The sequence below is a fragment of the Dermochelys coriacea genome, chromosome 1 (assembly GCF_009764565.3).
Source record: "Dermochelys coriacea isolate rDerCor1 chromosome 1, rDerCor1.pri.v4, whole genome shotgun sequence".
Taxonomy (NCBI): Eukaryota; Metazoa; Chordata; order Testudines; family Dermochelyidae; genus Dermochelys; species Dermochelys coriacea.
In genome coordinates, this window is record NC_050068.2 from 250,453,608 (window position 1) to 250,481,085 (window position 27,478).

At 40.1% G+C, this 27,478-nt stretch overlaps 1 protein-coding gene across 7 annotated transcripts in view; it reads right to left on the minus strand.

Annotated features, from left to right (window-relative positions):
* KIAA1549 (KIAA1549 ortholog) overlaps window positions 1–27,478 on the minus strand; it is a 209,543-nt gene that overhangs the window by 98,962 nt on the left and 83,103 nt on the right. For all 7 annotated transcript variants that reach the window (XM_038383049.2, XM_043518969.1, XM_038383011.2 and 4 more), the window contains exons 2-3: window positions 4,910–7,681; window positions 3,247–3,335 (exon numbers count right to left, since the gene is read on the minus strand). In XM_038383049.2, coding sequence (XP_038238977.1) covers window positions 3,247–3,335; window positions 4,910–7,681 — 2,861 coding nt within the window. The remainder of the gene's footprint in view (window positions 1–3,246; window positions 3,336–4,909; window positions 7,682–27,478) is intronic.

Here is a 27,478-nt window from a genome sequence, read left to right on the forward strand (position 1 = left end):
TCTAGCTTGAGTTTAAAACATCACTGTGCTCGAGCTAGAGATTTGTGAGAGTAGACAGGAGCAACACTTAAGTTATAACTCAAGATGACTTTACAGGAAAGACAAACCTTTCAGATGGGTTGCACGTGCAATACACCTTGACGGTCAACACATTTGAGCTTTGTTCAATCAAGGGAGGCTTTGCTAGATTGTATAAATCTATACAGTTGTAGGGCTAGTATCTCTTTAAACAATGTTTATAAGGAAAGCATGAAGGCTTGGGGAGTTAATATTATCCCAGATTCAAATAATAACCAACTCCCCTTGTGACCTTGGGGCAAACTGCTGGATCTTCTTGTCCCTCAAACTATGTCTTCATTGCAGTTAAATTGATATCCACACTCAGATTAGCCTAGCTCAAGTGAGAGACAGAGTTGTGTTAACTTGAGCTTTAGCTTACCCCTCCTCCTCCCGAACAGGGCAGACACCTCAAGTTAGCAAGCACCACTACACTCAAGTTAAGGATTTGCGTATGTGGACAGGAATCGAATTAAGGGCAATATACGAGTTATAACTCAAGTTACCCAGGCAGTTAAGACAAGCCATCAGCCACCCAGGAAAGCTGGGAAAATTAAAAAAGGAATCTTGCACAGAATGAGATGTGCTGAGCTATTATGGTCAAATTAACAGAAAGCTGGAGAAAAGCTCTTTGTTTATAAAACTTGGTTTGTTGAATGGACAACAATGAGTATAAACAGAAGATGTTTTGAATATTCTTCAAAATATTCACTAGAGTCAACAATAATAGTTAAGAATGAAAGAAAGCTAAGCCAGTAATTCTTAAGGTAAACAGAAATACACCCAAAATGCTAAACTGAGCTGGCCCCAAAGAGTTACCATTAGCATTACTATGTTAGTTACCCTTAATCTCAAAATATAACATCCTAGAACAAAGATACTATTAAACCCTATGCTACTGTTGACAATCAAATTATGGAAATTAACCCTCACCTGAAAACCTATGTAAAAATAGCATGACATTTACAAACTATTGTTTATTTATCCATATTTTATTTTACTTGGGCTGAATTAGCTTTCATCTTATCCAAGCCTCTTGCGTTCTTAAAATTGAGATGGAAATCTCATGAGAACACAGTATCAGCACTGTTTTATTTAGAACCCAGAGAGTTAACAGGAAGCATAAGTGAAAAATCACTGGACAGGGAGAAAAAGTTAATTAAACTTTTTGAAGCCTCAAAGCACATTCAGCTTAAATTTGGTGCAAAGTTTAGGGGTAATTTTCTTGTTTTCACCCATCCTAAAATAGCACTAAGTTGCATGACACTGCTAAGCAATTCCCAGCCCATTCAGACACAGCACAGACTTTAGACTGTTATTGACCGGCTGGATTACTTCTTAAGTGACATTTATTGAACTGCCTTATTTGCAATAATGCATCAATAGTTTTTGACAGTGACATTTCCCATAATATAGATAGTTTTTTGCATAAGGCCTTGCATTTTATGTGCAACATCTTCAAACTAAAAGAATGAATTTCCAAAGAATGTAAAGGATCTCTTTTTGAAGAAGAAAGTTACACAGTATATACTGAAATTCTGAAAACCTTATGCACAGTACATTTCATCTTTTTGTAATATGAAGCTGATTCATGCTTCCTAATTTTAATTCAGATAATTCCATATAGCTACATGTAATAATCTGTTAATTAAACTTTGCTTAATCTTTAAGGGCCAGATTCTTCCACCATTACATAACAACGATAATTATTTCGAATTTTAGAGTATCTGATTATGCAGATATTAAAGTCAGCATTTTGTTTGCCACCCAAAAAACTACTTCTAGGGTCTGTCAAAAAATTTTTTTTAAAAGGCGTACTTTTTACTGAATGCAGCCTTTAATGTAAGTTCCAATTTACACTGATTTTTTAGACTTGGGAACCATGTTGAAACATTATATAAAGATCACAAGAAGTAATTTTTCTGTTCTACTCCGTGCTGACTAGACCTCAACTGGAGCATTGTGTCCAGTTCTGGGCATCACATTTCAGGAAAAATGTGAAAAATTGGAGAAAGTCCAGACACGAGCAACAAAAATGATTCAACATCTAGAAAACATGAACTATGAGAGAAGACTGAAAAAATTGGGTTTGTTTAGTCTGGAAAAGAGAAGACAGAGGGGACATGATAACAGTTTTCAAGTACATAAAAGATTGTTACAAGAAAGAGAGAGAAGAATTATTGTTCTTAACCCCTGAGGATAGGACAAGAAGCAATGAGCTTAAATTACAGCAAGGGATGGACTCTAGGAAAAACTTCCTAACTGTGAGGGTAGTTAAGCACTGGAATAAATTGCCAAGGGAGGTTGTGGAATCTCCATCATTGTCTAACCTGCTCTTAAAAATCTCCAAACACCTATCAGGAATGGTCTAAATAACACTTAGTCCTGCCATGAGTGCAGGGGACTACTGGACTAGATGACGTTTCGAGGTTCTATGATTCTATGATTCCCAGACTTGATTTGCACCCCAACCTGGAGGGTGGTCTAAGCCTTTAAAACAAACAAAAAACAAAAACACAAAACTTCAACATCACAGAGGAAGCAGGGGAAAACACTACTGAATATCCCAGACATACCTATCTGTAGACTTAAAAATGACATTTAACAACTGAAAATTATTTCCTAGGTTCTTCAACCTACCAAGTCTTGAGTTCAGAATTCCATATTTCCCCTGCAAGCACTGATATCACTAAAATCTAAATGAGCACAAGCTATGGAGAAGGCTCCCTGCTTTGTTTTAAATGCTTGGGATGTCATCAGCTGGCAGTGGAGAAAGACAGAGCCCTGAACTGATATTTTAGATGGTATAAACTTTCCAATTCACCTTTTGATATTAATCTATGCAGGGGTTAAAGTGGGAGAGCTCTCAATACAGTAGCCAATAAAGAGGATGAGCTGTGGGGGAACACTGCTAATCCAAGCCAGAGAGGAAGGCACACTTCCCTAAATCTGTCACATTATAAAAATATAAGTAACAATTCATGTTACACTTGCACTAAAAATGCGAGAAAAGATGTTTTATGTATACAGTATTCCTGTTCAACCTCAAACAAAATTCCGTTGTGCTTTAGAATCACCAGGTTTTTGTGTTTTTAATCATTATTTTATATAGGAAAATTAAAAACGAAAACAAACACCATGCTATAGCATTATACTAAGCAAAGAATGCACACATTTGGTACCACTTACCTCCAGTTCTACTGATCGCCTGAACTGAACTCTCAGCACTTCTTTGATGGAATTACTGACATTTTCTAGCACAGCTCTGCGGGCCAGCACTGGAAATTAACGAGAGTACGTTTTAGCTTCATCTATGGTGCTTCGGTTCATTGTTGCATTTTCAATTGGGTGATGCATGACAAAGCAGATAATGAGGTCAAGTGTGTTGAATGCGTAAAACACAGGGATAAGGTGCAGATAGAAGTATAATTACACCCTGAAAAGGTAACTCTGTAAATAGCTTCATGGGTTCTGTGGTTATTTTCTCTCAACTTTTTCCGTATCAAATTTGTTCATTTGCTGGTAAAAACAATTACCTTTGTAACAGACGGACTAGAAATTCAAACTGGATCTGAAAGTCAAACTGCATTCTTTTTTACTTGAGCACTTGTAATAAAGATTCCGCTGTTGTAATACAGTTAACAATTCTGTAGATGATGCATAAACCAGAATAGAATGCAAATCCCTGTCCAATAACTGTGTTGGATATACACTACTAATAGGCATTTTAAAAAAAACAGTTATTTTTATTTTAAAAAAAAGTAAGCAAACACTGCTCTGATTACACATGGAGGCAAGACTGTTGAATAAGAAACTACCTTAAAAACACTCACAGGTGCATTGCTAACCATAACCACACTTTAAATTATGACAGTGATTATTGAAAGCAACTGTAAAATGGCATCCCGGTGTTTCGTACTTACTCTCCATCAAATATTTGCACAGTAAAACTGCTCTGTTTACAAGTCCCCTCCACCCCCCAAAAAAGGCTCTTTCTTAACACTAGCACAGCCATCTCACCCTCGTAGCTGGAAAAAATTAAACTCTGTTCTTTGTTTTATACATCAAACGCACACATTCTGACCATAAAACTTAAATGGAAAATTTTTGTTGATTGACATCAAACATGGCTCCTTCACAACTGTAGTATATTAGCTTGGCAGAAACAAGGCAACTTTCTTTTTAAGCATACAAAGTCATTTTTCTGATCATAACCACACCATGTCCAACTAAAATAATCCAAATACAGGTACATAGCTCATTTTCACATGGTAAAATAAAATGTTAAAGACATTTAGAAAAACTGACTTTAGTTTCACATGTTCTAAAGTTTATTTTAAATTATGGCATTTATAAACACTCCCAATATCTTCAAAGGGAAACTTATTCCACCATGCTATGAAAAGATTCTGCATAACAGTTCTTTAAGAATACTATAAATTTAACACCAAAATTATAAAGGAGATGCAATTAAGCCTACATGTATGCATGGTCAATTTTAAAGCACCATTTGCACTCCACTTGTGCACAAGGAATAGGTTTTGTGCAGCTAAATTTTATAATTTGTATGAGCAAGGGATACAAACCAGGCTATATGCATGGAAACATAGGCTGAGTTTTGAAAATCTGGCCCTTCATAACAACTACAAGTTATCAAGACTGTATGTTTACATTCCATGCTGTGTTTCTTTCAAATGTTTATTGAGTGTCCATACATGTATAATTTAAATAAGATTTGCATTAGAAGGTGACGTTCATTAGTGATTTGGGGGTGACGCGGGAGGAGAAGAATGGGAAGTACTTTTGAAACAATTTTAAAGAAAAAAATTGAAATAAGTTAGCAATATCTTACCAGCCATGACTAAGTAAGTATCGGGAATCGTGATGTCACAAACATATGGTTGTCGGGTTGTGGTCATGGCAGAGGTGATAATTATAGCTTCAGATGGAGTCGTGGCCACTACAGCAGTAGAAGGGGATGAGGAAGTAATTGAGTTGCTCTCAGTAGTTGTATGATGGCCAAATATACTACTAATGGTGGTAGTAGTGGCACTAGTAGCACTTGTTCTATTGGTAAGTTCAGTTACACTAATTTTTGTTTGTGTGCCAAATTCAGTGGAAGTGTTTATGGAGGGAGGCAGCTGTGTAGGTACAAATGATGTGACCACAGAAATGGACTCTTTAGGTGAAGCAGTAATGCTGTTCACATCTGTGTGCAACAACAGTGTATGTGGATTTGTTATAACATGTGCTGTACTAGCAGTTGCCTTGGAAAGAGATGTTAAAAGTAACGTGTGGTTAGCAGTAGCACCAGTATCCTCATCTGAAGTTGTAACAGTTGAGAGAAGGGACAAAGATACACTTAAGACAGGAGTTGTCTGACATGAGGTCAAGTGTGTTTCATCAACCAAGATATTGCTGGTGAGAATAGATTCTGAGTCAGAAATGGACAGCACCAGTGTAGGAACTGCTGATTCAAGGGAGAAGAGTGAAGACTCTAACTGAGAGGTAGCTTCTGTGAAAACTGAGGTAAACGAAACTTCAGAACCCATTAGCAAGACTGATGTTCCTTCTAGTAACATGGAAGAGTAAAAACTTGATGATATCACTTCAGGATTGTGTGTGTTTGGAACAGAAAACGTATTTGAATAAAGGTATGAAGTCTGCCAGGGAGAGAGATGAGAAACCTCTATGCTTGTGCTGTCAATGGCAGGAAACTCAGTTGAATCCCAACTAGAGGAATCATCAAAAACTACTGATGTCCCCAGCAGTGTAGGGAAGACCTGAGGTAATAGCGTTGATAAATCACTTGGCATTCTTGAATAAAAGGTTGATACAGCAGATGATAAAGATGACCAGCTGCTAGTTTCAGAGAGAAATGGTGTTGATAAAAGGTTGGATGAAAAATCTGAAATATTTACAGATGATTTGTCTGTTGAAACACTTGCAGGTGTTTTGTCAAGCAAAAGTACAGATTCTGAGGGCATAAATTCAGGTGATTCCAGCAGGCCTATATGTTTGATTGTAACTGATGGTACATTCTCACTTGTGGTAAACATGGATTCAAGGAGAACGCTGGTGATAACAGAAGGTTTTGCTTTAACACCAGATGTTAAAGTAACAGTTTCAGTAATAGGGAAGGAGAATTGAACAGAAGTGATATCCAATGACATTCCCTCAGAGGGCTGTCTGTAGGAAGGAAATATTGTTGTACTCATTATGTTAAGACCAACATCCACACTATTTGAAAAAGACAAGTTTGATTCAGAGACTTCTATACGTCTTGAAGAAAATGAAACAACAGGTCTTGATGGAAAAGTAGTATCGAAGATTTCAGGAGTTGACTCTTCCAGTTCATACAATTCAGTAACTACAGTTGTAAGTGGAGTAAAGCCTTTTTCCTCAGAGGCTGTGAATGACAATGTTTCAATATAATCACCCGAACCCACATCATGTTCTGTGTGTCCTGCTGAAAAGCCTTGTTCTGGTGGAACTGAGGCAAAGCCACAGTTCGAACATGAAGCATAAGGTCTAGTGAAAGGCACTGGGCTTACGAACTCACTGAAGAGCTCAACTTGACTTGGTATTTCTAAATTGCCAGGCAAATTTGGTGTTGTACTGGAGGATTTATGGGAAAATACATGTGTAAACAAGTCATCAGTAACAGAAGTATCAGAGTCAGTGGAACCAGCAGCTAAGTGAACTGGGAAAGACACATATGGAAGACTAATTGAAAACAAAGCAGGCTCCATGCTAGTTACCAAAACAGGTGCTGCCCTAGAAATGCTTGCAACAGAATAGGTCCTTAGATCAAAAGTTTCTGTTGCATCGCTATTCACATCAGGGTAAGCTTCAGTGTATTGATCAGTACTTTTTGCCAAAGCATCTGGTGTAACTTGGCTATCCTCATTCAGCTGTCTCATAAGAACAGAGGACCCTTCTGAAGTAGTATCAAAAGGCAAAAACAGTGAGGAGTCTGAACTAGATGCATAGTTTCCATCTACATTTTCCACCAGTCCAACCACCACCTCTGATGTAGTGGAACTTAAATAAATATCTGTATTTGTGGGGTCCAATAGCAAATCGCTGCTTGTAGTCGGAATTATACCATCAGGAGCAAAAGGCTTCAATTGTGTGAAAGCACGACTGTGGCCAGAGGCAGCATGTGATGTCATTTGTTGTGCTTTCATTTCATCATACGGCAACAAAAGGACAGATAATGAAGGTGTTAGCATCACAGTTTCTAAGGTTTCTCTTGGTGGCTCTACTGAATTATCTGAACTATACTCCATTGTAATAGACTTTAGTGAAGGAGTCCACTGTTCATTCGAAAAGGAGCTCATCAATCCATGGTCACTTAAAAATGCTTCATTGCTAGTTACTGTGCCATCTCCTACTGGCATAGTTCTTCCTTCTTCACTTCTCCTCATTCTTTCTTGGTCAAATAAAGTCATATCAAAGGGAGTGGTAAGTGATGATAAAACCACATGAAGAAAATTATTTTCTTGGGATTCTACTGTGCTTTGTGTTAAGGCCATGTGTGCCATGCTGCTCACTGTACTTTGATGTAGTTCAGATCCCACTGAGACTAAGGAAAGATTTTGCTGCTCCAAGGATAAGCCACCTGAAAAATAAAAGAAAAAATTTGATCAGTTTTAATGTAATCAAATGCACAAACACTAAGACTGCTATCAGGAAACCCTACAAATGGTGGTTAATAGGCAACATACTCAGAATTCTGAGATAATAATTGTAAAAAGTGACAACCAAGACTGAGACATAACTTCTGAATGACAGTTTAGACTGTCAACATAAATGTTAAATTTTATTACAGTAATACATTCCATGTGGGCAAGCAGCTTAACGTTAAAGTCTTCACAATCCACACCTGACGCAGCATAGCAATGGTCTAGCTAAACCCACCAAACTGATAGGATCTTTAAAGAGACAGAGTGGGTGAGGTATCTGTTATTGGACAAACTTCTGTTGGTGAAAGAGACAAGCTTTTGAGCTACACTTAGCTTTTCTTCAGGCCTGTGTAGCTCGAAAGCTTGTCTCTCTCACGGACAGAAGTTGGTTCAATAAAAGATATTACCTCACCCACCTTGCCTCTCTAATAACCTGGGACCAGCAGGGCTAAAAAAACACTGCAAACAGGATCTTTAAAGGCAGTAGCTTTGTTTTCAACTGTCTTTTTCATATATTATAATACGCGCCAGCTAACATCCTAAGTATATAAAAATGAGTAAAAAGGCATAATACAGAGTAAAATTCTTCTGCTTTTTTAAATTAGTACTACTGAATTTCCTTGAGTTCTTATTACGCTCACCAGTAAAGTGAACACACAGTGCACAGTGAAATAGTTATGTAGTGCATGCAGGATTCTGACACCACAACAATCAAGATATAAGGGGCCAAGTTTTCAAAAACAGATTCTAAAGTTATGCCTACTGCCACCTGGACATGCATACTTGGGCAGAAATCCAAGCACAGTTCTGAATTTACAAACACATTGCTGTTTATGCATGGAAATATGGGGCTCAATAGCCCAATACAGAGATGTACTATTATGTTTGTTGACTAGCAAATTGACACATGCAAAAATTGCACTTTTCACTCACAGGGAATTCTTTGGTCATAGGATCATAGAAAAGAAGGGCTGAAAGGGACCTCGAGAGGTTATCTAGTCCCCAGATATAACTTTTTTCAGTCAGTTCTCCCCACCCATCCACCCATGAACAGTAGGTGGCAATCCCGCTCCCTTTGCCTGCTACAGGCACCATCCACAGAAAATTATTATAGCTGTCCTACGCAGAGCACTTCATTTGGTCACTGAGGCCAGTTGTGTCTGGCAGAGAGCAGCCAAATTTTCTCATCTCTTCACACTCAGGCTGCTAGAGCAATCTTGTAAAATGGAATTTCTCAAAAGGATCTGGAATCTCTCAAAAGGATCCACTTTTATTCACAAAATTTTTTACAGAATTACTAAATTAGCCACAGGTTCTTTAAAAACATTTTTCTGCCTGTGGAGCCTGGACTTACAGCAATGAATGGTCCATGAGACCTTTATGTGATGAGGCAATTTCCTATATCAGTAAGTGTTGATATATATATAGCCCAATACTGGTTTTATTCATTATTGTACATGTCTCCCTGTTACATTATAGGAATTTGATGCAGTGGTAAGTGTCAGCAGTCAGCACAGACACAGATATTACAGCCCGTGAGTAGAAAATCCTGTAATACCCTTTACAGTGTAGCACACTGTAGCAAACACACCAACCTCTTTGGTGCACTATTGTACAAAACCTAATATACTTTCACATTGTCCTCATTTTATGGACCCAGGGATGATGCTGCAGATCTTGCCCAAAGCACAGAGAACCGAAAAGACTTGGTAATGTTGCTGTCAAGGTTAACATTCATGTGAATGCCAATGGGACAGTAGGCACCGCTAAGAGATGCCCTGCTCATGGCTCCTTGGCATGACGTTAACTGTGAGTCTTTTCTCTGGGAATAGAGCTGCTTCATGAGGTCATGTGTAAAGCTGATGTGTGTGTGTTGTTCTGATATTTAAACAACTGATACCTGACAATATTTTAAAGGATTTACCATTCATGTTAATTATGCTGGACCAAGGGGTATGTCTGCACTCAGTGTCACTAGAGTTTATTAACTGCAAAATTATGTCATTTGCTTCTAGCAAGATATGAACCTATATTAATGCTGCCATGTGGTCCTCTCCTAGTCTCTGAGCAGTATACTGTGACCATTTCATTTGATCATTACTCTGCACTTGCAAGCCATTGATAGAGTAATTATTACTCTATTACTTCATTTGGAATACAATTTTACTGTTCCCATCTACCAGAATCCAAGTGGCAATGGCTAGATTTGAGCACCTCTGAAAAAAGCTAAAAGCCAACTGCCAGGATATCCTCATTTGAACATTACTTGCTTTCTCTTAGCATGTCGCTTTCCCCTTTCATGGTGGTGTTCTTGGGGTGTGATGGAGACCTATGTGACAGCTGTTTCAGAAATGTGTGTGCTTGTGTGAATCAGGAAGGCAGATTGTGGCTTGAATACTCCATGTGAGTTTCAGGATCCAAGTACTGACCCTGCAGCCAAACGCAAGAGAGCTACCTCAGGACAGGTCACATATAAAAACATGCCGTCTGATCACCCTGCTATCCCATCCAACACCACTGCTGTCATGGTAGTGTTTGTGGGATGCTACTGGCACACCACTGCAATGGTGCATGTGACAACAGAAAATATACACAGGGCAGTTTAGTCACAGAAAAGGAACTAAACAGTTTAGAAATATAATTTGATATCATCATATACAATGTGGTGATATAAAACAAAAAGTGCTCTATAGAGGTACAGTAAGTTGTCCAACTGGAGCTGTGTCCTGCTAGAACATCCCTTTCATTCAATAAGCTGTGGCAAGTCTTTGCAAAGGTGGTTCATATGTCTGTTACACTGTCAGACTGCCAACACCACCTCCTTCCAAAAATGATGCTGTGACAAGCTGCTCCTTTTTAGTCAGTCTGGCAAATGCCCCAATATAATTTTTCAGCTGGTGGCACATTAATGTGATTGGTTTCATATCTGGTGATCTGAAAAATGCTAACAGATTACAATTAGTATGCAGGACACTACCAGTAAAGGATGTGTGCTATGGTTAAATTTTATTTTATGGAACTCATGCACAGTATCTTGCAGCATATGCACTACTCACTCAGGAAAAATCTGAACAGAGTTTATCCCCTGAGCCTCAATACAGGCAGAAGCAGTTATGTGGCCTTGAGTCACTATAGGAACAGAAAACAGAGTGACCATAAACCATGGACGAAGTATAAAATCACTGCATTACAGTAAACAATCTTTTGATCGTACCTTCCTTGGAAAAAAATATGGGCAAGACTAATACCCATACATAATCACAATTGTATCCCTGATAATTTTCTGCTCAAATAATATTCATTCCATTATCCCTCTGAACCCAGCGTATAGTGCAGTGTACCATATCATTATGAATTTTACAAAAGATTTTCATTCACTTGTATAGTGATTGGAATGATTGTGAAAAAAGTGCCTTCCAATACGAAGGCCAACACCTTGTCTGCTAATTGCTCCCCAGACACAAAGCTTCAGCAGGTGCTTTGGATACAGTTCAGGTTAAACTCCAGGGTGTATTGCTGCATAATCAGAAGCCTCCCTGACACTGATCCATCTTTTGACCTGGTTTTTGTGCTTCTTCTTAATCACCTCTTGAGTGTGCAGACAGTGACTAGAGAATAAAGTGACAGACTAATGACTGAACATTGTAAACACATACAACTTCTATATGTAGTGTTCACACAGGTATGCAATAAGATTTACCTAGTGTTTCCATAACACTGTCCTCCTTTCTCACTTTGTTCTCTGTGCACTTGTTTATGGCAATGCCAAACTTTTCATGAACACTCAAAGACTTTATGGGAGGCAGTTCTTTGTTTTTTGTTTGTGACTTATAATTTCATCTGCATCAGCAAGACAGATGTATTAGGCTTCTTTACCACAACAACCACAGTAACTATAAAAATGTATACACTATTCATATCCATTATGACATGCAAGTGTTACTACAATCTACTTACTGTGTGCAATTATGAGCCAATCTCTTCACATGTCCTGGGAACACTGGTCCAAATCTGTATCTGCTGATATTTATGCCCATTCCAGGGACACTGGAATCACTTTCAGTGGTGCTTGCACTACCTCTGGGCATCATCCAGAGATTCATACTGAGAACCTCTGTGGATTTTTGGCATTATGATAGTGATAGAAGAATGAATACTAGGCAAATTCTGCTGGAAGCAATTGAGAGTTGTTGCATAACATTGTGTTGTAAAAACAGTTGCAGTACTGCAAGTCATCTAATAAGCATGCAGGCTGGCAACACACGCTTATATGTACAAATATAAGAAGGTGGGTAATGTTGCTCCGAATCCAGGCTGTGACTTTGCAATAGGCATTTCTTGAGAGGAGATTTCCATTAGTTCTTATTCAAACCACACAAAGGGTTAACAATACAATAAAAGCAAGCAAGACCTTTGCCATGCTCTGGTGTTCTTTACTGGCCTAGAGAGCCACCTGACGGATGTCATGAAAGTGAGCAAGCTCCTGTAAGATGCTGGGAAGGATACTGAAGTTTTATTGAGATACAAATGCTTTGGAGAAGTTACTAACAGAGAAAGGATAAAAGTGCTGGGTGATTAGACAAATGGAATGTCCAATAGTCTCACTTCAATACCTTTAGAACAAATCTTGCGGGAAAGAATAACTACATCCATGAAGGTAAACAGAAAATGGGATGTGATGCAACATGGGTTTACCAAAGGTAGATTGTGCCAGACTAACCTGATTTTCTTCTTTGCGAAGATAACTGATTTTTTAAATAAAGGCAATTGAGTAGATCTAATATACCTGGACTAAAACTAAAGCATTTGACACAGCACTACATGGGAAATCATTAGTTAAATTAGAAAATATGGGAAGTATTTCAACAATTGTATTGTGGGTAAGTCACTAGTCAAAGGGAAGAAGGCAATGGATGGTGCTGAAATGTGAGTTATCAGACTGAAAGGATGTTAGAAGTGGAGTTCCTCAAGGATCAGTTTTGAGACCAATCTTATTCAATATTTTAACAACCTTGGCACAAAAAGGAGCAGGTTAATGAAATCTGCTGATGATGCAAAGTTGGAAGGCACCATCAATACAGAAGAAGATCAGATTATTATATAGGAAGTGAACTTGTAGAGATTGGAGTAACAGAAATGGGATGTTTTAGAGTAGGAGCCGTGTTAGTCTGTATCCGCAAAAAGAACAGGAGGACTTGTGGCACCTTAGAGACTAGCAAATTTATTAGAGCGTAAGCTTTCATGGGCTACAGCCCACTTCATTGGATGCATAGAATGGAACATATAGTAAGATTATATATATATATATATAACAAACTTATCTGTTTGTATGGATATATATATACACACACACACACAAACAGATAAGTTGGAAGTTACCATACAAACTGTGAGAGGCTAATTAGTTAAGATGAGCTATTATCAGCAGGAGAAAAAACTTTTATAGTGATAATCAAGATGGCCCATTTAGACAGTTGACAAGAAGGTCTGAGGATACTTAACTTAAGGAAATAGATTCAATATAAGTAATGACCCAGCCACTCCCAATCCCTATTCAAACCCAAGTTAATAGGATGAAATTCAACAGAATAAAGGTAGTAGATAGTGCTGGTGGCTCTATGATGTACATAAGGTCACACCAGATGATCTGGTAGTCCCTTCTGGCCATAAACTCTATGATTATTTGTTCATTATTGATTTTGAAACAACCGGATAGCAAGTTTGCGAGCCAAAGTTCTACATACTGTATATATTGCTGGGCTCTTAAGAAACAAGGGAGTATCAATGGCATGTCATTAATAATACAAATTATTGTTTTCTGTCATCTCAAGGACAACACTGCATTATTAGATTGCTACATATCAGAACAGTGTGCACAACTCATCAAGAATAGATAGGACTTGTAGCAGGGGCTCCAAAAAGCAGACAGACAGAAGAGAAAGCATAAAAATAAAGTGAAGTTCATGGAAGGAGGTAAGCCTCAGGTAAAACATACTGCACGACAGACAAACCCTCATTACTGCAAAGCAGCCAATCCAGCTATTCTCTGGGACAAAAACATACAGACCATCTGTGCTCTGATATATTTTAATGTTGTGAACTGCACAAAGTTATTGACTAATATCAGTACTGGCTTGTTTGCCAGCACAGCTATTATCTTAGGACAACTATACTCTTACTGAGCCAGGCAATGATTACAGGGAAACAAGCCAACAAGCCAAAATCTACAAAGCTGATAACATTAAAAGAGAGATTAGATGGCTCAGGAAACAGAATTATGACTCTGAGCTACAGCTTGAAAAAGTAAAAGGAGAAAACTACTCACTTGTGGTTCTGAGTAGATGAGTCACGGATGGCACAAGTGCAATGGCTTAGGTTGCAGACTACTCTTTAGTTGGTGCAGCCATAAGGGTTTGCCAGTGAAACCATGGTGATAAACTATCTTTAACATTAACTTCCAAACTACCCAAAGTAATGAGTGGAGTTAGAACATAACCCACCAGTAATTCAAGTACGTCACTGAGGACTACTGAGCAAGAGAACATGATGTTCATTCAAACTGGTTGATCTACCTTTGGAGATTTCAAGTATGAACAGGATTATGGCCATACACCAACACAACCTCTGGTAGACAAGAAACATCAGTGCTGTATTTTCCTATAACCAAATCAGAGTATTGTTCCATAATATAGACTCCTTCTGTGACAAGTTGCACAATGCCATCTGGCCAAGTGTGTGTCATAAGCCAGCAGCGGGACAGCCAACTTTTCATGGAAGTCATAGGAGAGATATATTCCTATGGTCTTGTGGCACTCCAGCATCATATGTCCAGTGTCATCTATAAACTGTCCTCCCAGGAAAGGAAAAGTGATCTTGTGGTAAAAAGCATTGGACTGGGACTCCAGAGATCCTACTTCTAGTCCCAGCTCTGCCACAAACATCCTCTGTGACCTTAGGAGAATCATTTCACTAATCTGTTTCCCAGTTCTCCATGTGTAATATGGGCTATTAATTTCCTGACTTAGAGGAATGTTGCAAAGCTCAACTCATTAATAGATGTGAGGTGCTGAGACATTATAGTGATGAATGCAATAGAAGAGACTATACATTTTTTGAAAACTACGTTTTGAGGGTAGAAATAAAAATACTCTTAGAGAAACCAAAGCAACACTTTCAAGTTAGTAAGTAGAGATCTGTAACCCTCAACCAGGACCAGCAAACTACTCAAAACAAAAAGTTGCTTCATGAATGATCTTTTCAATGCGCATGGACATAGTGACCTATGCATAATAAAGGTTTATTTGTAACAGTACATTCCTATTTTAATGCTCTTATTCTGTAGATAAGGAACAAAGCTCCCTCCTGTTACCATGCTCAATAACATTAGAGAGAGACCACCACATGATAGTACTTAGACCAATACGGGAAATTATTATGATTAATGCATTACATAACAATGGATCCTAAATTATGACATGCTAAAGCACTCTGCATGCAATGTACAAGTCCCACAATTACTTAAATGTCGGTGTGTTTGAGGGATAGCATGCATCCCATTTCAAAGAGACATTTGCCAACATTTTCCCCACTTGCCACAGGGAGCAAAAGGAGATGGAAATACCTGAATGCAGCTCAGGAGGGGACCATCAGTGTGCCTGGTGCAGAGAAATCCTCAACACAATGATAGTGGCAAATGCATTTGAAAAATCAGAAAGTCTTCCTCAAAGGGTCAAAAACTCAAAGACTCTATGACTGTTTAATCATTTAACATTTTCCTTTCTGGATTATCTGTGGTCAAACAGGTCTGTGTATGTTGTGTCCTCACAAACCATTTACACAGTTATCCTGTCAAGTCTGTGGGCAAATTTACTTGGATGCCTGGCTCCTGAGAAAATACCAAGTCATAATAGCATTTGCACTTGAAAAGCAGGATGCCTGGGACTTTCTATAGAGAGGTACAAAAGCAGTAAAAGAATGACTGAGAAGGGAGCTTGCTTTGCTTCTCTCTCCTATAAATCATAAAATACTATTAAGACAGTTTTCAGAGTAGCAGCCGTGTTAGTCTGTATTCTCAAAAAGAAAAGGAGTACTTGTGGCACCTTAGAGACTAACAAATTTATTAGAGCATAAGCTTTCGTGAGCTACAGCTCACTTCATCGGATGCATTTGGTGGAAAAAACAGAGGAGAGATTTATATACACACACACAGAGAACATGAAACAATGGGTTTATCATACGGGAGACAGACCAGTCCTTGCTTACAGACAGCCCCCCAATCTGAAGCAAATACTCACCAGCAACCACACACCACACAACAGAACCACTAACCCAGGAACCTATCCTTGCAACAAAGCCCGTTGCCAACTCTGTCCACATATCTATTCAGGGGATACCATCATAGGGCCTAATCACATCAGCCACACTATCAGAGGCTCCTTCACCTGCGCATCTACCAATGTGATATATGCCATCATGTGCCAGCAATGCCCCTCTGCCATGTACATTGGCCAAACTGGACAGTCTCTACGTAAAAGAATGAATGGACACAAATCAGACGTCAAGAATTATAACATTCAAAAACCAGTTGGAGAACACTTCAATCTCTCTGGTCACTCGATCACAGACCTAAGAGTGGCTATACTTCAACAAAAAAGCTTCAAAAACAGACTCCAACGAGAGACTGCTGAATTGGAATTAATTTGCAAACTGGATACAATTAACTTAGGCTTGAATAGAGACTGGGAATGGATGAGTCATTACACAAAGTAAAACTATTTCCCCATGGTATTTCTCCCTCCCACCCCACCCCCCACTGTTCCTCTGATATTCTTGTTAACTGCTGGAATTAGCCTACCTGCTTGTCACCATGAAAGGTTTTCCTCCTTCCCCCCCCTGCTGTTGGTGATGGCTTATCTTAAGTGATCACTCTCCTTACAGTGTGTATGATAAACCCATTGTTTCATGTTCTCTGTGTGTGTGTATATAAATCTCTACTCTGTTTTTTCCACCAAATGCATCCGATGAAGTGAGCTGTAGCTCACGAAAGCTTATGCTCTAATAAATTTGTTAGTCTCTAAGGTGCCACAAGTACTCCTTTTCTTATTAAGACAGTTATATTAAGACAGAATATGGAACAACTTTTTATGTACTAACCTAGAGAGTGGACCCAGGCCTTTCTGAAGCTTTTTATCTCTATATAGTGGCATGCATACTGATAGAATATTATTACCTTGCTTGGTGATATATATAACTGAACCACAAGTATAGCAAAATCTTTAAAATGTCACAGAAAGTCATACTAGACCAATATAATACACAGGTGTGACAGGGCCAGAAAAGGTTACCCAACTAATTGATCCAGATTCAACCTTTAGAGATATGTTAGAAAAGTATGTAAATGGTAATTAGGGCCATTTCATGTTAGATAGACTAGAGTTTTGAAATGTAAACTTGTATTTTTAGAAAATTAGAGGTAATCCTAATTGTATGAGTTTATTTATATCTTGTTAGATGCTAACCATGTAAACAAATGGTTCCTGGCTATTACTACAGCTATTGATTCAGAGATCAAAAGGAAATATTAACATTTAGATGAAACTTGGGTGTAATAATGTCATTGTCTATATTTCTCTTTGAAGTCTGTAGTAAACTCTCTATGAACTGCTTACTGGATAATTACTTTATGCTGATGAATGCAACAAGTTACTTGTGTGTACATAGAAAACAGGTAGTTCTACTTCAAAGCTGCTATTGTTCACCAAATGAATACCTGCTGTCAAGAGGCTATTGTGCTGCCAGTGATCTATATAAAGAAATCTTGGGCCCTGATTCTTTTTATCTCAGATCTGCTTAAGCTTCATGCAGGAGAAGTTTAAGTCGCAAGACTGAGGTCTCCAGTCCCATCTGGACTGCCCTGATATTGAATATTTGGACACTGGACTATAACCTGATGAACTGATTCTGAGAAGGGCTCTTTGCAACTCTAGAGCTCACCATCTCTACTATGAAACTGAGAACTCTATTCCTACCTGTATGTATAATGATCTTTTAACCAATAGTCACTCTCTTCTTTTTTTTTTTTTTTAATACATTTTAGTTTAGTTAATAAGAACTGTCTGTAAGCATGTATTTGGGTAAGATCTGAAATATTCATTAATCTGGAGGGTAATGTGTCCGATCCTTTGAGATTGGTAGAATTTTTTATATGATTAATAAGATTTTCAGTAATCCTCATCATATTTGACTTGGCTATCTGGGTGGAAGCCCAGGGCTGGGTTGCTTTAAGGGAACTGTATTTCTGGCTTCTGGGTAACCAGTAAGGTATTGTAGAAGCTGTTTTGTTGCTAGCTTGGTGAATCTAAGTATTAGAATAACCACCAGTTTGGGGGACTGTTTGCCCCATTCTTTGCAGTTTGCCCTAACTGAGCAATATCAGAGTGACCCCCCTGGGAATCCTGGTCACAATAGGTTACTATATTTACAGCACCAGTGCAGACTTTTGGAAAGCACACAGGCCATGCTCAATAGCTATTTCTCTGAGAAATTTTTTTATTCTAAAACATCCAAAATGCCTACATTATTTGACATGTGCGCTTGTGAAATTTAATTGCAATGAATAAAGTTGCTTAGTCCACCTTCAAGAAGACAAAAGTCCAGAAGCCTATGCTAAGTTTCAGCATTATACAAAGCTGGAGATAAAATACCAGGCCAAGTATAAGTGGTTATATTTCAAAACTTTTGTGCAAGTATAAAGTGTACAGTGAGAAAGTATATAGCATTCACACACTTTCAGTGCCTTTTATGTTTCTATAGATTTCCAAAAAAGGACATCTTGAAGTCTCTCTTTATCCACGTAGGGTCAGATTGTGCCCAGCTGTTCCACAGGTGCACACAGAACAAGAAGCTACACATCTGGTAGTCTGCACTCCTGCGCAGCAGCTAGACACAACTGTAGGCTTTCCGGGAGCAAGCTTCATATTTGTCAGCAGAGATGGCCAGGCTCACATGAGAGATATAGCAGCAGATTCATTCTCACTGCTGGAGAGCCTAGGCAGAAATCCTGTCTCCCTGAGCACAATCTTTCATGCAGAGGTGGCCAACCTGTGTCTCAAGAGTCACATGCGGCTCTTCAGAAGTTAATATGTGGCTCCTTGATTAGGCACCGATTCCAGGGCTGGAGCTACAGGCGTCAACTTTCCAATGTGCCAGAGGGTGCTCACTGCTCAGCCCCTGGCTCTGCCCTCACTCCACCCTTTCCTGCCCCCTCCTCTGAGTCTGCTATGTCCTCGCTCCTCCTGCCCGCCACGAAATAGCGGATCGGGAGGTGCAGGAAGGGATGGGGAGGAGCTGACTGGCAGGGCTGCTGGTGGGCGGGAAGCACTGGGAGCGGGGGAAAGCGGATGGGGGGCTGTTGACATATTACTGTGGCTCTTTCGCAATGTACATTGGTAAATTCTGGCTCCTTCTCAGGCTCAGGTTGGCCACCCTGTTTCATGGTGATACTTAAGGGGTACTGCACCCGCACACAGCCCTCAACATGGGCCAAAATCCTGTAAGACACGATCAGGCCCATAACAAGCTCTACTTTTACGACTTATCACTGCAAAATGATTAAATTCTCCATTTTTCTCCTCCTCCAGCATGAAAATAGTTTCCCATAACAACTCACAAAAAGGTCCCATTTATTTTAAGGGAGAAAAGCTTTTGACTTGGTTCAGGATTCTGTATTTCCTCTGTATTTCCCAGTAGCAAATAGAAATAGCTGCAGTCATTACTCTGATTCAGGAATTCATTGTAATGACATCCTTTGCTGGAGTGGAACTAAGACCCTCTGCTAAGTCCTTGGCAGATAAAGAAAAATGCAGCTTTTATTTATTTAGCACCATTGTTGTGCATGCTGCTTTATAAACTAGTTAAAAAGCCCAAGAAACAAAACAAAACAAAAATAGTCCTTGCTTTGAGAAACTGATGTATGAAAAATTTTACTGAGATCACAAAAAATAATGACAGATCAATGAGTCAGGAAGTAGGGAAAGATGGTAGGGAAGGGATTTAAAAAACAGTCAACATATGTAGAACCGTACTGTGCAACGTTATTGCCTTTGGACATTTTGCATATTATGGAGCCTTGTGTGAACATGATAGGTGCACTATATTCAGGGATGTTCTTTCTTTGGGGGGAAAGGAAAGGTTTGAACCATGAAGACAGAGCACCCATGGCTCTGATTATAAGAGAAATCCTCCTTTAAGACAGTCCACAAAACATTCACACCAATGGATGCCCTGAGTGGATATTCACATTCTGTAACACCTCCTAACAAACTTGCCATGATTCAGATGTGAAAACAAGATAAAAGTGATTATTCAAAACCAGGGTATTTTGGAGCATTTGCGGGAGAAGTCAGGAGAGAAGACTGAATTAAGGAACTAATCACATTCTCCTGAGAATACTGCAAATACATAAAAAGAAAACCCAGAGTTTTAAGAAAAATAAAGGCAATTACACTGTACAAGCCCAAAAGCTCTGCTTCAGCTTATGCACACATACATAGAACTGCAAATCGCAGTTCAAAGTTTAGCTTTTGCTGGGAGCGTTCACACTTTTTTGGCATTTAGCTGTACATGCCATTGTGAGGGAAGCCATATATAAGGGGAAAAGTGCACGTAACTTGAACTGGACTTACAAAAGTTAATTCTAAGAAAAATTCTGGTTACATTTGCTCATCATGATAACTAGGTCACACTTTTAAAGAAAAATATAAAATGCTTTTCCCACCTCCCACCCCCCGTTTATATTAAAGACAGCCTGAATTGTGATTTGAGTTCTATTCTCTAAAGACCTTGTGCCAGTTTATATCCAACCAAAATACAACTGACATGCTTTCCACATTCTGGCCTCCTCTAAAATGCAGATACTAGAAGCACTGAAAATTGCAACTAAATTTATATTAACCTCCTCTTTGACAGAGATTACCTAGATCAGATAGAAGTGTTTTAGATCCCTTTGTTCAGATTTAACACATCCTTTTTAAAAATAAAGATGCACTTTGTAAAAATTGTGTTACAGTTGTAAAAAAAACCTCTAATGATGAGGTAACAGGCAGCCCAAAAGACAAACATAACTGCCTAATTAAAATGAAGCTTATTCTGTATCTTAGTAACCCCATTATCCACAGGGACACTTCTCACTGACATAGTTCCTTAACTATGCTGACAAAGAAGAAAATAAATAAACTTCACTGAGCTTTAAACTGTTTGGCCAACATACTTTTTTGCTTCTAAGCAACACTGTCTCTAGGATTTAATTTTAGTACTCATAGGAGTATACAAGTGACCCAAACATTCAGGACCTCAATCATTCTCTTTGTGAGCTTAATTTAAAAGACAGTTGTTAGGCAAGGCATGACTAAAGTTTTAGAAGACAGAACTTTTAAGGAGTATCTTTTGATCCTGCTAAATACTATTAGACCTTGTCTACACTACCAAATTTTGTCAACAAAAAACTGCCTTTTGTCGACAAAACACTGAATGCGTACACACTGCGATGTGACTTTTGTCAGGAAAAATACCCAGTTTTGGTGACGAAATACAACCACCCCGACTAGAGAAATACATCTTCTTCCTCTAAATTTTCCTCGACAAAGTGCCAGTGTAGACAACATGCTTGATTTTATTGCTTTAATTGGTGTCCCACAATGCTCAACCTGACTGCTCTAGTCAGCAGTTTCAACTCCATTGCCCTGCAGCCAGATAAACAACCATCCACAACTCCCCCTCAGAAGCCCCTGGAATTTTTGAAATTCCATTTCCTGCTGGCTCAGCATGGAGAGGTCTCATCACATCTTCCCAGGTGACCATGATGGGTTATCACAGCAAACACTCTCCCGCTTGGACCATGGCAGAGCTGTTGAATCTGATCAGTATATGGAAAGAGGTGGCTGCGTGCTTGAGTCATAGAAACTGGGATACCTACGGGCAAATTTCTTGAGGTTTGTGCAAAAACGACTGGGATTGGGACATTTTGCAGTGCAGAGCGAAGATAAAGGAGCTGAGGCAGGCATGCCATAAGGCGAGGGAGGCAAACCATCACTCCAATGCTGCACCTAAGACCTATTGGTTCTATAAAGAGCTGGACGCTATCCTTGGTGGTGACCCCACCTCCATCGCCAAGAGCCTGTGGATACTTCGGAGGGCTTGGAAGTGGCAGAAAGAGTACCTAACCCGGAGGACAAAATTACAGATGAAGAGGTGGAGTTAGATGATGATGTGGAGCTCCCAGCAGGGTCGCCCAGTGGGGCAGGGATCCAGGAACTGTTCTCCACTCCAGAGGTGTCTAGCCAGTCTCAGCAGTTGCTCTCCAGCGAGCAAGAAGCAGGAAAGGAGACGCCTGGTAAGTGGCTGTGGTTTGTGCAGTGTGGAGGTGGGTTCAGGGTATAGAAATGTAGAAGGCTGGCTGTGTTTCTGTGAGGTGGACATTTCCCTGTGTAGCTAGTCATTACGGCGGAACAGGGTGTTGTTGCATCCCAAGTTCTCACAGAAATCCTCCAGACAGATCTCCAGAAAAGTTTCTTGGAGGTACTCAATAATCCTCTGCCAAAGGTTTTGTAGCAGAACAGCTTTGTTTCTTCCCCCATTTCTAGGAAACCTTCCCATGCCATTGGGCAATCACTTATGCAATGAGCAAAGCGGCACACAGGCAAGCAGCATAGGGAGCAAGGCGAAAGCCACAAGCATGGAGTAGATATGCTTACCCTCAGCAGTAAGATGTCTGCTAGAATGACCCCTACTTGTGGAAAAGTGGGAGAGAATTTTTGAATTTTTTTCCTAGTCAGCTGCACCACAACCTTTGCAGAGAGTGTGCTCTTTTCCCCATGTGGAGCATCTCCCTGCTCCCCCTCTCCCACCAACACTCACCATGCTTTGGGTGTTCGCAGAAATGTGTGCCTGCCAAGGGTCAGTGAGAAGGTGATTATTGTGTTGCCAAAGGTGCATTTAACTGAAATGTTTCAATGATGTTTGTGAATTTAACAATCCTGCTTCTGTGCATTGTCACTTGTGCTTTGGATCATGTGGCCTTCAGGAACACCCCACACACCCCAGCTGAGCATGTCAGCCAGATAAGAAAGCGCCCAAGATGGAGCAAAGACATGTTCCAGGAGATACTGCACTGCTCTAATGCAGAGAAAAGGGAACTTAAGGAGTGCTGGGAAGCCAAACGGCAGGACAAAAAAGAGAATCAAGAGTTTGTTAAGGACGCAACTAAGTAGATGATTAAAATAATGGAGGAGCAAACGCAGATGTTGCAGTCCTTAGTACTGCTGCAGACAGAGGATCCGTGCTCGCCCGCCCGCCCTGCAGCACATTCAGAAATCTTTTCTGTGCGCCCCAAAACTCCACCCATACAGTCCTTTCTGCTTTCCGGGATTTCTCAGTTTCCCCTTCGCTCCACCTCCTGGGACAACTTTCACAGTGATAGCTGGACCTACATACAGCTGTGAAAGTCTGCCCTTTCCTGTTACTTCATTTCCCACCAAGCATCTTTGTGTGTTTGTTTGTGTGTACTGTTTCTTGTGCAATAAAAGCCAAGTTTTTAAATGGTAACTCATCTTTATTTGTTTCCTACAAATTGAGATAGCAGGTACTACCAATACATGCACAGGCATTTTAAATCATTTGCTTACTGGAATGTAAGGTCCCAAATGTCACCATTGCTTCCTAGCAAAGTTACATTACATGTAGTTTTCCAGCACCAATCACAGAGATATACATTACTGGTTCTCATTTTCAAAGTGTTGCTTCAAAGCCTCCCTGATTTGAATTGCCCCCCTCTGAGCTCGTCTGATAGCCCTGGTATCTGGTTGCACAAAATCAGCAGGCAAGCAGTTTGCTTCAACACTCCACCCCTGAGCAAACCTTTCACCCTTAGCTTCACAGAGATTATGCAACATACAGCACACAGCTATGACCATGGGTATATTATCCTCATTGAGGTCTAACCTGTCATAAAGGCAACGCCAGTGCACCTTTAATCTGCCAAAGGCACATTCCTCTGTCATCCAGCATCTACTCAGCCTGTTAACCATTCCTTACTGCTGTCCAGGTGTCCAGTATAAGGTTTCATTGGCTATGGCTGTAAGGGGTACGCCAGGTCTCCCAAGATCACTATGGGCATTTCAACATCCCACACTGTAATCTTCTTGTAGCTTTCTGTACAGGCCAGCATTCCTGAAGATGCATGTGTCATGCACCTTCCCGGACCACCTCGTGTTGATGTCAGTGATATGTCCACGGTGATCCACAAGCGCCTGCAACACCACAGAGAAGTACCCCTTCTTATTGATATACTCCGTCGCAAGGTGGTCCGGTGCCAAAATTGGAATATATACGCAATCTATCAGCCCTCCACAGTTAGGGAAACCCATTTCTGCAAACCTGTTCACTATTTAACACACATTTCCCAGACTCACGGTCCTTTGTAGCAGGATGCGATTTATTGCCCTGCATACTTGCATTAATGCCACCCTAACAGTTGACTTCCCCACTCCAAATTGATTCACGACTAACCGGTAGCAGTCTGGAGTTACCAGCTTCCACACAGCGATTGCTACGTTTCTCTACCGATAGGGCAGTTCTCACTCTGGTGTCCTTGTGCCGCAGAGCAGGGGCAAGCTCTACACACAGTTCCAGGAAGATGACTTTCCGCATCCAAAAGTTCTGTAGCCACTGCTCGTCATCTCACATGCATGATGATACAATCCGACCATTCAGTTCTTGTTTCCCGAGCCCAAAAGTAATGGTCTACCCTATGCAGCTGTTCTGTGAATGCCAAAAGCAATCTAAAATTGCTCCTATTCATATCACGCAGCATGTCAGGTGCCTGGGAGTCTTCTTCAGTTCAGAACTTAACTGCACTGCCATCCATGATCTCTTCATGAAAATTAACACAGCATAGGATAGCAGTGCAGGATCCAACCCTTCTCACAAAGATGCTGGGGTGCACCGCAAAGAAGGGCCATTGAAAAATGCTGCAAAAGAAAGCCAGAAGCCCATGGAGTGCTGGGACGGAAAGTAATGCATCACGGGACATTGAGCCATGTCCCAAGATGTGCCACAATCTGCTCCGCCTTCCTACAACACCTAGTGATAGAAGGTGTTGATCTGAACTGTGGGAACACCTTGGAAACAACTGAGGTACAAGGGGAGAACTGGGGGGAAGTGCTGGACCCAAGCTAGAGGGATTTCTAGCCTGTGAAAGGAATACCCGGGGGTTTTAAGACGCAAGCAAGGGCAGCTGGCCCCTTAAGAAATCTCTGAAGTGGTCTTAAATCACCATTTAGGGTGAGAATTTGCTACTTATATTCAATCTCTTTACTATATTAAGCTTAGATTGCATTTTTGTTTATTTGCTAGGTAACCTGCTTTGATCTGTTTGCTATCCCCTATAATCATTTAAAATCTATCTTTTGTAGTTAATATGTTTGCTTTTGCTTTATCACAAACCAGTTTGTGGGAGTTATAACTTGGGGCAAAAAGCTGTTGTACATTCTCTCTCTACATTGAGGGAGGGAGCGAATTTCATGAGCTTACGCTATACAGATCTCTGTGCAGTGCAAAACGGTATAATTTTGGGTTTACACTCCAGAGAGGGATGTGTTCTTGAGCAGCTGGGCAGTTTCTTAGCTGTAGCCTCCCCATGCAGAGCTGATCACAGCAACCTGTAAGTACTGCATCTGGGTGTGTCCCTAACTGTATGTACGCTGGTGAAAGAGCAAGCTTGGAGAGTCTGGCAACTTATCCCAGCAGCACAGTATGAGAGGGAGCCCAGGCTGGTGGGTCAGGGGGGCTCAGTGGTACCCCGGTTGCAGGTGGCACCCAGGGGGAACCAGTCACAATGCTTAGCTTCACTCACAAGTATACTGTAAGTGATTTCAATAACACTACAAAGCTGAGTTCCTCCTGCAGGAAAAAAGGCTGTTTGGCAGCACCTCTAGCAAACAGTACTGCACAAACTGGTTCAGATGAAATAACGTCAGCCCAAAAGTGAAATGAAACCCAAATATTTGAGTATCAAATAAAGTTTGGCTAAACTTTTTTTTCTTTTAAATCTGTTTTTTGCATGCCTGGTGTGGACTGGAAAGAGAAATACCTCAAAATACTACAGTAGATACTCAAAAAGCTAGTCATAATACCAAGGAGCAAAATTTTTTTTTACATCAATGCAATCACACTGTAGTAAACATGTAACAAAAAAACAGAGATACAGAAAGGTTTTCCTAACATTTCTTCAATGGGATGTTTGTTTTGTTCCAAAGGATGGCATAGCCATCACCTTTGCTAGAGACACTAGAAATGCATTCACTTGAAGGATGGATTGGGCAATCAAACTGTGCACATATTGCAGCAAAGAGTCATAACATTTAGCAATTAATTCTAGTCTTCTTATCAGAATTCTCATTCTCCTTTGATTGCATCCTCAAAGGTGACAAATAAAAAGAATATTTGTTATCTCAGAGCAAAGAAACTTGCCCGAAGCCTTCTCTTCTTATTCCTCCTGTATACCTAATGCATTACAACAGGCTTGATCACTTCTGTCAGAGGCCTTGTCGACACTAACCTTGTAAATCAATCTAAGTTACATTAGTTAAGTTATGTAAGTTACGTAACTTACGTCGACGTAACTTATATAGACTTAAAGCGGTGCCTACACTGCTCTATGTTGAGGGAAGATGCTCTCCCGTCCATGGCAGCGGCGCTGATTTAGCATGGTAGTGAAAACAAGGTCAGAGTATTCTCCTGGAAACAGCTTATTCTGGACGATCGGCAGCTGAGCGGAATCCATTGCTTGGCTAAGAAAGTTCAAGTCAGTTGACTTCAATAGAGTGTACCCAATTATTCCAGCAGTGAACTTGGTCCTCAGAGTCCAAAAGTTCACCTTCTTCCATAGAGCTACTGCTATGAAAGGTACTAACACGTTATGTGTCCTAATACGTCTCTTGGTCTTTTTAATAGCTAAAAGTGAATGCACTTCTCAGAGTTGACCAATAAATTGTAAGTTAAAAAGCAGGAGCATCCCCAGCTCCTGCCTTCATTCTCTTGTCTGGTGGGAACAGGACTGGACAAGACTTCAGCCCAAGATTCCAAGTGACAGCTCCGAATGGTCCACAGTATCAGTCTGCTCGTGATGGAAACAAAAGGGAGAGGGATAAAGAAGAGGCCAACATCAGTGGTGTGAATAAATTGGGACTCAGTGGATATGAAGTCAGAGGCAAGATGTAATGAGTCCATACTTGAGAAAAAAAATCAGAAAGGCTGTTTTTTTAACTTGATTCAGAGATTGAGAAGAAACCAACAAAGGTAACAAAGGATTTGTGTGGGGGATATGGGAGTAGGACTAGAAAGCATTGCATGGTTCTTCTTTACAGAACATTCTGGCTGCAGAATTCTTGACTGCCTCAAGTTTAAAAGAGTAGGGCTTTATGAATATTACAAAGAGGGATTTTCCAATAGTTCATTATATCAACAGGTACTTCCAAGGCTAAAAATAAGAGCAGAAAGGAGCAGATCATTCAGTCTCACCAAAAGTTAATATGTATGAGGACAAAGAGAAGAGGCCTGTTGGGAAATGGATCAGTCTACACAAATTTCCTAAAGGAATGCTAATGTAGCCTGATTGAAAAAGGTGTCAGGACAGTAAGAATTAAAGAGTCTGAAGTGCCTCACTTTTGCCTTGTTAT